Here is a 12,480-nt window from a genome sequence, read left to right as displayed (position 1 = left end):
TACGTATGATCAGCAATTTGAAAAACAAAGAAAACTGTAAGAGATTGTCATGCGCTCTTTATTCCATTGGCCAACGTTGTGAAGCTGAAAGGCAGAGCCTCCCAAAAAGTGATACCGACCGGGATTAGCCGCATAAGATACGAACGTAGATGAGATACATGCATTACTACTCCGATCCAATACAGGAATGTGGCAGAGGAAGAAAAGAAAAGAAAAATATGTTCATTATAATTTATTCCGTAGTGAAAATGGCTACCCAATTCGGTCTGTGCCAGAAAAGTGCCAAGCAATCGATCAGCTCCAACAATGCCTAGAAAATGAATATCCATCTTTTTGCGACAAGAAAATCCCCTTGACAATATCACCATTGCGTCCAACCGACTAATTGTTGCCAAGATGAAGATCAAAGTGAACCAGGCTGAAGCAGAAAAAGATAGGGCTCGGTTTCAAAAAACGTGTCTGTCTGTTTTGTGGCATGCTTGCGTCTTGCGACATTATGAGAAGGGGAAGTGATGGTTGTGGTTGGTTGAAACGTACATCGAATGGGACGTAGTAGTATATATTTTGGCTAATATCTGCTCCAAGCACACGGACCCATGGTATCAATTGATCAGGTAGCTTGGAAAGCGGTGGAAGTATATCAATACTGGGAAAACGACTGCGATATTCGCTAGGGTCATTCGTGGCTATATATTAAAGAATTCCGAGACCAGGCACTAGCCATCAAAGAATTAACGAGGTTCTTGTATATGAGAGATTCAAGTAGATAATATTACATTTGTTAATATGTGAAGTTTTTGAAGGACATCTAGTATACAGTGTACGTTCCCCTGCTGATTGACTAATTGCTTTCCGCAAAATGATATAAGGAAACTTCTTCGCTATTTATCTAGAAATTCCGCTTTTTATACTCAATCAATCTCACCTAATCCAGCTTATATCTATACCCACTACAGACATCGGCGCCTGCAAGGAAATTTATGGTAAGTAATAGACATATATCGATATGTTTTAGTGTAATTAGATAGAGAATCTCTTCTAAAATTTCTATTTGAAGCTTTATTTGCCATTCCAGCAAATATTAACCGTAGTGTTGAACCGAGCACTCGCAACGCCTCAATTTTTGTATAAATGTCTTTTAAACAATCTGGGGTTTGAAGCCAGCAACCAATACTCTACCGAGCACAAAGAAAGTTCCACCTATAAGTAAAACGACACCAGTAAATATTTGCAATCCCGAAAAAGCGCCATTTTGCCGCGATGTGATGGCTCCTGCGATAGGATTTCCAGTAAGGGCCGCTATCGAAATCCACGCAAAGTAGGAGCCGGATCGGACACCAATTTCCTGGATAGGCGATATTTGTGCGATCACGGCTGGCACTAGTGAGATAAAACCGCCGGAGGAGAAGCCATAAAGGACCGTGTAAACGATTATCGGAGCATTGCCTTTGGCTGGAAGCCAGAGAGCAACGGTGAGAATGCCGGCCAGAAAGGACATAAAAACGGTAATGTTGAAGCGACCAAACTTGTCTCCCAGCCACCCAGGAAGGATTCTTCCAAACAGACTATGTATAGTTGTTAATATTTTCCTTTGACGAGGATGGGAAAGGTTTCATACCTGGCTCCATTGAGCATGGCGAGGAGATAATTGGAGAGCTTAGCACTCATTCCGATTTTCTGCGCTTCGACTATGACGTAGTTGAAGGGAACGAACATGCCCCAGAAGAAGAAAAAGCCACCCAAGGTAATCATCAAGAAAGGCGCCTCTTTTAATGGTCGAGTGAATTCGATCAAATCAAATGGTTTAGGTTTGGGAGGAAGCCGTGATTTCACCGTCACTTGAGCAATGATACAGAGACCGAGCATGAGAAAACCGGCCCCTCGAACTGACCAGGCGAACCCTATCTTTGGAAAAAGTCGTTGAAGGAAAATCGGGAGGATAACACCACCGACACTGGAACCACTGACGACAATTCCGAGGGCTAAGGCACGGCGTTTCTTGAACCATGTACTAGCCGCGTTGAGGGCTATGTGTAATAATATTGTCAATTCAGTTAATTGATTTTTTTTCTTTTAAAAAAATGCATTTAACCACCATTTTTGGTTCACATACCGGCATAGAATAAACAACTTGCCCCGAGAGGACTACAAATACCTTGTGCCAGAATGAACTGGTAGTATTCTGAGGATAGCGACATCATCATCACGCCAAACACGTGTAAAGTCGAACCAAAGAGCATTACGTAGAAAGGGCCGAAATTGTCGTAAAATTTCCCGACCGCTGCACCGTTGGCAAACATCAAAAAGGTCTCGAGTGACAGAATCCATGAAATTGTCGATGGAGAGTAGTCTTTGAGTTGATTCTGCTCATAGTATGTCTGGAAGACGCCAATGCCTAAAATAAAGTTGGCGATTAATACACTGGCTACATACGGAGGAGATTTGTTTACAGTTGATCCAGCCTGAGCTCACAAAGAGCAAGCACCAACCACCGAAGACAACAGTCCATTCCTTCAAGCCGCCATCGGGAAATGCGTCGACGTCCTCAACTGGCTTGTTTTGCGGTTCTTGGGAGAGATCCTTTTGGTCAGTACAGGCCATTATGGTACGCGTATGCAAGGAATAGGTAAGGTGAGGAGAAGAACAATTATTCAAGCGCGCAAAGAACAAGGGGATAGTTGAAAGGCGCTAGGTTTGACGGATTGAAGGACACAAGGCCGAAATCGAGTGACGCATTCATTAATACTGGCGGAATGTGAGTAAACAGATCAAGAGGTCAACACCTATTCTTTCTAGGAGTAATAATTTTACATATGCGCTGACAAATAATTCTAGCAAGCTATTTTGTTCCGTTATAGTCTGTTTTTGTCGTGAACTATTATTGGTCTGGGACTCCAACCACAATTACATTGTACCGTACAGTGCAGTATCATAACGTACCGAATATATTGTACCCGAACGATCGACTTGTCATTACTCCTCTTGTTTTGATAAAACTTAACCGATACCCCCTTCACCAGGTGAGAAAAATAAAACCTGAATAGTATACATTTGTTCTCTGATTCTAGTTCTAATTATGACTGCAGTCATGGACCTAAATGCTTTTACATCCCCATTTTAGCTCACAAAAACCCTTCATCGCGATCTATACGATGCAATCAACCCATGGAACCCAGAACGAAGTGCAGAAGGAAAGGTAGTGCTCATTTTTGGTGCTACTGGTGGTTGGAGGAGTAAGTTTACAATCCATACCGTTCCAGCAGTATCGACGCTGTGAATTGCTGCTGACCATGTCACGCAAACAGGAAGTAGCTAGGGCGTGGGCTAGGAGCCAAAGGCATAATTCTCGCGGGGCGTACAAAGGAGCGACTAGAGGAACCGTCGGAGGCCGTCAAGAAGTTGTCCCTATCCACCATGGTGGTAGCAATCCTGACAGAGGTGACTGCCAAGGAATCAGTCAAAGCGGCTTTTGAAACTGCTCAAGCTTCTTTTGAGAAGATTGACGTGGTTGTGAATGTCTGCGGAGTCATGAACAATGGCCCTGGGATTGGAGAAATCGAGCTGTCACAATGGTTTAGAGATTTTGTAACCAAAAGCCGCCTCTCTTATGCGGACTGATATTTGACTGGAGACTGATTCGTGGATATTTAGGAAGTCAATGTCAAAGGCTCCTACAACATTGCCCATAAGCATATCAAATTTGCTGGAGGAGAAGGGACTATCGTCTTTGTTGTCAGCATGGGCGCGTCATTCACGGTGCCCGGTATCAGCTCGTACTCGGCCAGCAAACTGTCCGTCATTAAGTTGGCTGAATATTTGAACGCAGGTTGGTACATTGTAAGGGCGGAAAAATAGTCTCTGATTTAAGGATATCATTAGAACACTCTCAGCTTCGAGTCTTCGCTGTCCATCCCGGTATCCTCTAGCAGACTGAGACCAAGAGAGGCATGGTTGTTGATGCCTTTACCCCGTTCGCCCACGACAAAGGTATTATGACAGGGGAAATGACCTTATACTTGGCTGGTCCTACAGCAGAGCATTTACGGGGCTGTTTCATTAGTGCAAACTGTACGTATGTCTTTCTCCAAGATCTATTCCTTGGGCTAAGAAGACCAGGGGACCCCGACGAGATCGCAGAGCATAAAGAGGAATAACGGACCAGAAGCTTTTCAAATTTGTTTTCCTCCATGCTAAACTGTCACCCGAAGGCCATGCGTGGAGTTTTTAATGAATATTGACATTATATCATGTTTCGTAATAACGGACACCCGTGGTGTACAAGTTTCAGTTACTATATAAATTCAATACTCTTCTGCTTGCCTCTTTATGTTAAAGTGTAAAACCCCGAAGTTACTTTCCATACAGAGACTTAATCTTGGAGAGCTTACTGTTTCAAATACGTACTAAACTCTATGTTACGTCAGATACCGGTTATAAATGACCGTGCATTGAAATAGGCGCCGATTGGTACCAGCGGAGAGCGGAGATCATGCAACGAAGATCTTTGTGAATATTAAAGAACGGATACAGTTCCGCGGCCCATTTTCAAGTATAAGTCGAACCTACATAAAGTTAATATATAGCTACGATAGTATGTGAGTAAATAGAAAATGCGCGCGTGACACACTAGAAGGTAAGATTAAGAATAAAAACAGCGGTAAGGATAAAATAAGTATTAAGCGAAATTAGAATTTTATTGGCTCTTGAGGATAGCTGTAGATGTATAGCAAGTATGTTACTGATAGAAGGGTATGTTAAGGATAAAGAAAATAAAAGAGTGGAAGTTGTGGAGGATCAGTGAGGTTTATGTTGGTGTTAATGTTTTTCAGGGATCTTGCCGCTCTAATCTCTTTTTGACCTTTCTTATAATTGTTAAAGTGTATATAGTATCGGTTTCGTAACATGTAGGGTTATATGTAAGGCCCTAATCCAGTAGATATAGAATAACAGGTAGCACAACTACCGACAACGCAGCCTAAGAGACGTACCACAAAAATAAAATATCAAGAAAAGTAATACAAAGTTATTAAACACAGTAAACTATATAAATAAATAATGGTTTTACAAGAACACAGCGAGACTATTGGGCTAACACGAAGCTGACTCAGGAGTCACATGATGAGCATATAAACAAGTATATGCAAGAAAGAATGCTGTCAATATACTGGGGTATATACAACAACATCATAATACATATTTAGAGAATGAGAATTTTATATATAGGAACTTTATCTCCAGCGATGGGCAGGCACCTTTACGCGGTGCTAGGGATCAGTACTCACAGTCAACTAGCTAAACCAGGCCAATGAGATCTACTACCACTATAACAACTTCATTTACATGGCAAAAAATATACTAAAAGAAAACAGATAGAACTACAGATTTTATAATTTAGACGAAGTAAGTGTATTATAGGTAACTAGTTACTAATACTAAATCCGAACAGCATTTAGTCGAATATAATCATTATTGCTACCTGTATCCTGACATCATACCGCCAATGGAAAAAATGTTTACAAGGAGAATGAATTCTTCTCAACAACATCCTCACGTAGAGCTTCCATCGCTTGATCTGCAGGATAGAACTTGTTGGAATACTGCGATTTATGGAAATACCAGCCGTCGACTTGGAGGCATAACACTATATTTTTAGGATTGACGGGGTCATTATTCCGGTGGATAATAATGCTGCTCATATCAGCCATTAACGGCCATGCGATGATGATCCACCTGTTGCTTCGGGATGGTTTGTTAAATATTAGTATTTTGTATATGGTGATCCGAGATTGCCTTTATACAAGTCTTCTAAAATCTTAAAATAGTGGTTTTCCGGGGTAGCTAGTGACAGCTCTCTTCAAAGTACTCTAGGAAAATCTAGTATATATTATGTTGGCTTGGTATCTTTTCCTGAATCTTTACGGCTTTAGTTCCGGCCAAAAATCAGCATGGATGAATTTGTATGAAGAATAACTTGCCTTGTCCATTTTGATTGCTTAGCCTCTTCTGAGGCCGGGACTGATGCCTGGTGTAAAACCTTTTGTATTTATTCCTTATGGCCAATCATATAGAAGAATTCTCACTTCAATTAGACCCATGATATTTAACATTGAATGCTCCTTGGTTCTAATTAAGAATAAGGATGGACTGACGAACAGTATCAACGATACTAAAAGAGGGACTCAAAGAGAAAAATTATGGGGTGGTGTCGCAAGCCGTCGTTTGGTCAATATACACCATGAAAAGACCACAAAGTTTGCATCAAGGACTGGTTCACAGTACGCAAGATTAGAAGGAAAATTCATAGAAATTGCAAGCAAAGAAGGCCACAAAACAATCCCGAAATGCTCATCACGATGTCTTCTAAAAAATGGCAGAGCTCTCTATTGCCCGTGGATTCGAACCGAATGAAAGTGGGGAATATTGTCTTAAGGTTTTGAAAGACGACATGGAGATAGAAATGTACCGTCTTATGGCGCAATTCTAGATCGAATAGTACATCTTCTACATAAGTCAAGACATCTTACTACGCATCCAAGGAGGAAGCTTGGTTGATGAATTGAAGACCAGATGCCTCCTTGGCACATTGGTATATAAATCATGTGTTGTCATTGTCTTCATAGTTCTCCTTCTGATTCGTGACAAATGATCTACATACATATGTACATCACAATCCTATCATATTTATTTCCTTATTTCTGGGCTCAAGCCTTGACAACCCGCGCAACAGTGTCATCAACACTTTCAAGCTTCAAACCCAACAAGTCATTCGCCAACTCTTCCTCCTTCGCATAGTTTGCACGAATGCCGGCCGTGCTACCAAAGCTTGTGGCTCGGACCAGCTTCAAAGCACCGCTAAAGTCCCCTTTGCCAAGCAATTCACCTGCTTCGGCGAGCTCTTTCTCAGTCGTAGTCTTGGTTACAGCGAATTTGGAACCAGTGGCCTTTTCGAGGGCTGCAAGAATCGCGTTCTGCGAAGTCTCAACCGACGCAACATGGAGATTCTTATTAGCTGTCTTCTCTGGGTTCTCTAGCACAGAGATCACAGCACGTCCGAGTTGATCGGCATTGGTCAACGTGAAGACCTTGTTACCATCGTCCCAGATTGTGGCTGCGCGTCCAGAGACGTCATATTCGAGGAAGCCATTTCCGAGACCCTGTTTTCATTTGATTAGCCAATTTTTAATCTTTGAAGGTATTCAAGTGTATTTACCCAGTCGAACAGCAGAGCAGTGTAAATTGCACTCCACGAGAAAGTCGAGCTCTCCTTCGTCTTTAAATACTCTAGGGTCTCCTTCTTCTGTCCAAAGAGGGGAAGGAGCTGCAGCACAGCTTCACTGAGAGTGTTTGCAGAGTATTCGGATGGCAAGAATCTCTTTACTCCAGCGGAGATAGCAGCATCAATGAATTTCTTCTGCTCCCCGAAGCCAGTCGGGCCCACAACAGAAATGACCGCATCCTGACCTTTCAAGGCAGACACCAGGTCCGACTCGGAGAAATCCGACTTGCGAACGGTCACGCCAGCTGGGAAGGTAGCTTCGCTAGATGCGCGAGTGAGGGCGGTGACGGTGAATTGCGGAGCGCCAACGAGGGTCTCGAGAATGATCTTGCCAATGCTGCCGCTAGCCTATATTACCGTTAGTCCAGGATTGGGAGTTATGGCAATTGCTGGTGATTCATACCCCAATGATTGCGATGTTCTTGAGAGGTGCCATGGTGGTGGATTATTAAAATATGAATAACAAGCCTAGTGTATGTGTGATCTTGTTTGTCAGAGAATGTTGAAGCAATTGACGAGACGATAAACCTACGAGTCTTTATACGTAACGAGAGCTCTGCTTGATGCCATTGCGTCTTCTCTATCCTGTCTCACAACATGTTGATGTTCAGTATATCGCCCGAATTTGTAATGGAATGGTGGGCTCCGGTTGGGTGGCGCGGGCGCCGCCGCACCAGTTAGTTTCGCGAGCTGACAAATGGCGGGGTCCGTCCCTCACATAACGTCGTTCACCTCATGAATTTCTAATATTGCTAATCGTGCCCTCATGAGGCTTATTTGTCATTATTATTATTGTTAATCGATGTTTAATCCTTACTCCAATCTCCAGCGCCGCTCCAGCCAATCGGCTGCTTCGCTCCCCCGCCGCGATCGCCTCGTTCAAAAGTAAACATGGAATCTCTCGTTGGCATGGCTTCGAGTCAGCGAAGAATAATGCCCGGAGCACCATGCTTGGAATGTCGGCGGCGAAAGATCGGATGCAACCGCTCTCGCCCTTGCTCATACTGTGTCAAGACCAAAGTCCAGTGCATCTACCCCGTACCGGCTGTGACCCCTAACACACACGACACAGACAAGATCGAGTCCATACAGCGGACAGTTGACGGTGTTGAGGAGAGGCTAAGCGCTCTTGAGCGACATATGAATGAGCTTAAGCTACTCTTGATGGACAGGAATTCCCCCTTGCGCTGTTTACAGGATGCAAGCAACCCAGAACCTGAAGCTGCAGTGGCTACGCATGAAACGACACTGTCAAGTCCAGCGACACAACCAATAGCTACTATTCACCCAGTGCAAGAGAGCGATGAGATCCTCTCCCCCATCACTCTCGTGTCATTGTGGCAGACATATTTGGAGAGAGTAGACCCGCTAATCAAGCTGATCCATGTGCCTTCTACCCAAAAGATAGTCCTGCAGGCATGCAAAAACCCGAAGGTCGCAAACCCGAATACAGTTTGCTTGACGTATGCAGCTGCTTATGCTGCAATCGTGAGCATGTCACCGATGGAGTGCATGTCGGACCTTCAATATAGTAAGTCCGTATTGTTAACGAGGTTAGTTTGACCTGTTGAAATACATAGCATACAACTGTCGCTTATATATATAAACGTAAGGTGTCGAAATAAAATAGATGAATGCATGACCAATATCGACGTTTTGAATACAAGAAACATGAATGTCTTACAAGCTTTAGTGCTGTACCTGGTAGGTGGACACTCAACCTCTAATCTAAACATGTTTCTTAACTATTACACGTCCAGATATGTGGCCGCCTAGATCCGCAGGGGCCCAACGTCCACGGCCTTATTGGAATGGCAATTGGAATAGCCATTAAGATGCACCTAAATCGCGACGGCAATAAATCAGACCTTTCACCATTTGAAGCTGAAATGCGTAGACGGCTTTGGTGGCATATCCTTACCTTGGACGTTGTGACTGCCCAAGATAAGAAGACGGACCCATGTATTTTGGAAAGTTCATTCAACACGATGACGCCACATAATGTCAACGACAGTCAGCTCGACCCAGATATGAGTAGGGAAACAACAGACAGACCTGAAAACACAGAAATGACGTTCGCCTTGTGCAATTTTACTGTCACTTTTTACTCTCGACAGTTGATGTTTTCAAGTGAATTTTGCCACGAAAACTCATATTCAATACTGTCGGTCCAAGAGAAGTGCGACGCAATCCGTGTGCTGGAAAAGCAAATTGAGGTTCAGTTTCTACAGTATTTTGATGAAGCAGTACCATTGCAGAGAATTACAATGCTGGCTACGAGACTTAGTTTGCTGAAGATGAAACTTTCTGTGAATGTTCAATCTTCCAAAGAATCAGGCTCCAGATATGATGAGAATTTCATCCAGGATTGCGCGCGATATACGGACCATGTCACTTCTATGAAGAATTGTTCAAAAGGGTTATGTTTAATGTGGGTCTTCGAAGACCTGCTGAGTTGGTCCGTCTGAATCTATCAAAAGAATCATCCGTATATATTCTTTGTATCTGAATAATTGGACAATCAACTTGCCTTGGATAACAGGCAAAAGATATGATAAATGATCAAATCACTTTTATAGCCACTTATGCACATTCTTAGTGGTCCGCGAACTCCTGATAGTTGATGTTTCCCTTTCCCAATCTTTATTAAATAAGGCCCAATGGGTGGTAAATCCTTTGTAGACTATCCGGATAATGTTACCATTTCTTGAAATATATTTCAAGAGTAACCGTAATCAATATAAAATATTCAAAGTACCTTAATCTCAACTTTTTGCTTGTTAGGTTCAAAAGCTAACTTGTAATGTTAAGCTACAGGTGACATGAATTTTAACTTTGCTTACTTCCATACTACGCTGCGCGCTATAGACAACGCATACATATATGAGAACTCTCAGATAAATATTTTCAGCGCAGTGCTGCATAGTTTTTGTCACCCCTGAAAAAAAAAAAGAGTCGTCGAATCATTCTATGAATTAACACCGGTTTATGCAGTATGAGAAATCTATGAAACATTGATGCTGTCATGGGCTTAACCTCATGGTAGATGAGAAAATTTATGGCGAGGGGAAAAAGAAAAGAAAATGAAAAGGAAGAAAGAAAGATCACAAATTGAACAGGACAAGGCAAAATGATATCAGAATATAGCTCTCAGAACCAGGCCAGTCTTGTGAAGTCGCACCGCCAAGATGAACGTACTGCCTAATAAAAGCGTAGCCCCACTGAAAACTTGCATGCCTATATATGAACCACCCTCGCGTTCAAGGATTGCCCCGGCAATTGGACTTGCTGTCAGTCCACTGAAGGATCCAATGAAGAACAGAAGACCTGTTCTGTATCCAATCTCTTTAATCGGAGATATGCGCACCACCAGCGCTGCCGCTAGGGCAATATAAGCACCCGAGGTGATTCCGAAGAGGATGGTAAACGCCATAACCGCAGCGGTATTGGCTGCCGGAATCCAGATAGCTAGGCAGAAGATACCGGCAAGGTAGCATGCGATCATCAAGACATTATACGTACCGGCTCTATCAGAGAGAGTACCAGCTAATAAACGGCCAAACAGGCTATGCAGTATATTCGTTAGCCAAACATCACTAATTGAGTGGCAGGGGCAAGGAATGAAAATATTGGTGCGACTCACCTTGCCGCGTTTAATATAGGGGCCAGGTACTGGGCTAAGTTACTACTCATCCCGACGCTGGTGGCTTGGACAACTAGGTAATTAATTGGTACAAATACGCCAAATGTCAGAAAGAAAAACCCTAGGACAAGAAGTATCATAGGAGTTTCCTTAAGTGGTTGTACAAGTGTTTTCCTGTTCATCTGGTGTGCTTGTGGTGATGGTGGAAGGCGTGTCCTCACTGTTAGATTGACAATGGCAAGGAGGGCGAGGATCAAAAAGGCGGAAATACGCATTGACCAAGCATAACCGACTGACTTTATCAGTCGACTGACCATTATTGGGAAAATAACTCCGCCAAGGCTTGTTCCGCTTGAGATAATACCATATGCTATGCCTCTTTTTTGTTGAAACCACATGGGGATGCAGCTCATACATGGCTGGAAGATGGCACATATACCCAGTGCGCTGCAGACTCCTTGAGAAAGAAGCAACTGATAGTAACTGGTGGAAAGAGAGGCCATCATAAGACCAAAGACGTGTAGAATTGAGCCACCTAGAATGATATACCGTGGACCAAACCTGTCGTAAAGTTGGCCGATGATTGGGCTCTATATTGAATATTAGCTTAGCTGATAACGACAAGCTGGTATAGAATGCTGAAAGCGCGCAAAGAATTACGCCACTACATACCATCACAAAGGTGAAAAATATTTCAAAGGAGGGGATCCAAGAGACCGCACTAGCAGAGTACTGAACGAGAAGTGTTGTCTCATAATAACTTTGAAAAATGCCAATACCTATATAATAAGCTTCATTCATAGAAGACTGGTATTTCTTGGAATAATATTAGCTTACTATTGAGCCACCCTAAGCTACAAAATAGTCCACACCAAGCGCCTAGGACTACTACCCACGCTCGAAGGCCGCCGTCGGGGACGCTGTCGGTCTTTCCATCAGAACTCAGGACCTCTGGAGGGTCTGTCTTAGAGTTTAGGGTAGATGAAGATGTACTAGCACCCGGAATGCTATTGATTTTGTCATTTGAAACAGAAAAATCTGGAAGGTGTAGTGTAGAAGTCGAGGTGGCTGAAGGCTGGATAGTACTTCCATTTCCTGGGATATCATCCACTTCAGGACGAAGAGTTTCTGTAGATACCCACTTCATTATGGTTGGGGTTTCTTCGTTTTGATGTCAAAACACTTGTGAAATAGGGACGGTGAATAATAATAAATATCATATTAACAAACGACAGCGCGCTGATTGACACTCCGGCAGTAAGTCACTCGTACTGCGGACCATCAGAACCCTTACAGGGGCTAGCTTGTTTCAAATTTCCGAATTATACGTCGTGATCAGCTGGGTACATAAAATCAGCCTGGACCTGTTGCCAGATTCAGCCACGTGTACTGCGCAAGTCTAGACTCATCACAGAGAACGTAACTGCCTGGTCTGAGACTAATGCATGGAACGCCAATCTCGAAAAAGGAAGAAGCTCGGAACAATGCGCCAAGTGTTCTATCTGCACACTAGTCGAGAAAGAAGCCGAAGAAGGCTTTTTCAACCCCTATTTGTTCGTAT

The 12,480-nt window shown here is 43.1% G+C and overlaps 4 protein-coding genes across 4 annotated transcripts; 3 read left to right on the top strand and 1 right to left on the bottom strand.

The window, feature by feature from the left end:
• Nucleotides 1–1,138: 1,138 nt before the first annotated feature.
• On the bottom strand, nt 1,139–12,045 carry TRUGW13939_05501 (uncharacterized protein; the record flags this gene model as incomplete). The annotated part of the gene is made up of 12 exons (XM_035488664.1): nt 1,139–1,565; nt 1,619–2,027; nt 2,114–2,395; nt 2,451–2,580; nt 3,360–3,442; nt 6,755–7,154; nt 7,211–7,624; nt 10,035–10,069; nt 10,475–10,842; nt 10,920–11,509; nt 11,592–11,679; nt 11,816–12,045. Coding segments are annotated over 12 exons (3,456 nt in total), but the record flags the coding sequence as incomplete, so codon positions are not given.
• TRUGW13939_05504 (uncharacterized protein) lies at nt 3,415–3,926 on the top strand (the record flags this gene model as incomplete). The annotated part of the gene is made up of 3 exons (XM_035488667.1): nt 3,415–3,585; nt 3,652–3,826; nt 3,880–3,926. 3 exons carry the CDS (start codon nt 3,415–3,417, stop codon nt 3,924–3,926), a joined length of 393 nt encoding a protein of 130 aa, XP_035344560.1.
• On the top strand, nt 8,168–8,839 carry TRUGW13939_05503 (uncharacterized protein; the record flags this gene model as incomplete). Its single annotated transcript, XM_035488666.1, has 2 exons — nt 8,168–8,807; nt 8,835–8,839. The coding sequence occupies 2 exons, from the start codon at nt 8,168–8,170 to the stop codon at nt 8,837–8,839; spliced, it is 645 nt and encodes a 214-aa protein (XP_035344559.1).
• On the top strand, nt 8,948–9,744 carry TRUGW13939_05502 (uncharacterized protein; the record flags this gene model as incomplete). Its single annotated transcript, XM_035488665.1, has 2 exons — nt 8,948–8,980; nt 9,037–9,744. The coding sequence occupies 2 exons, from the start codon at nt 8,948–8,950 to the stop codon at nt 9,742–9,744; spliced, it is 741 nt and encodes a 246-aa protein (XP_035344558.1).
• Nucleotides 12,046–12,480: the final 435 nt, after the last annotated feature.

The sequence above is a fragment of the Talaromyces rugulosus genome, chromosome III (assembly GCF_013368755.1).
Source record: "Talaromyces rugulosus chromosome III, complete sequence".
NCBI lineage: Eukaryota > Fungi > Ascomycota > Eurotiomycetes > Eurotiales > Trichocomaceae > Talaromyces > Talaromyces rugulosus.
Note: the sequence above shows the minus strand (reverse complement) of the source record. Positions and strands in the feature narration are given on the sequence as shown.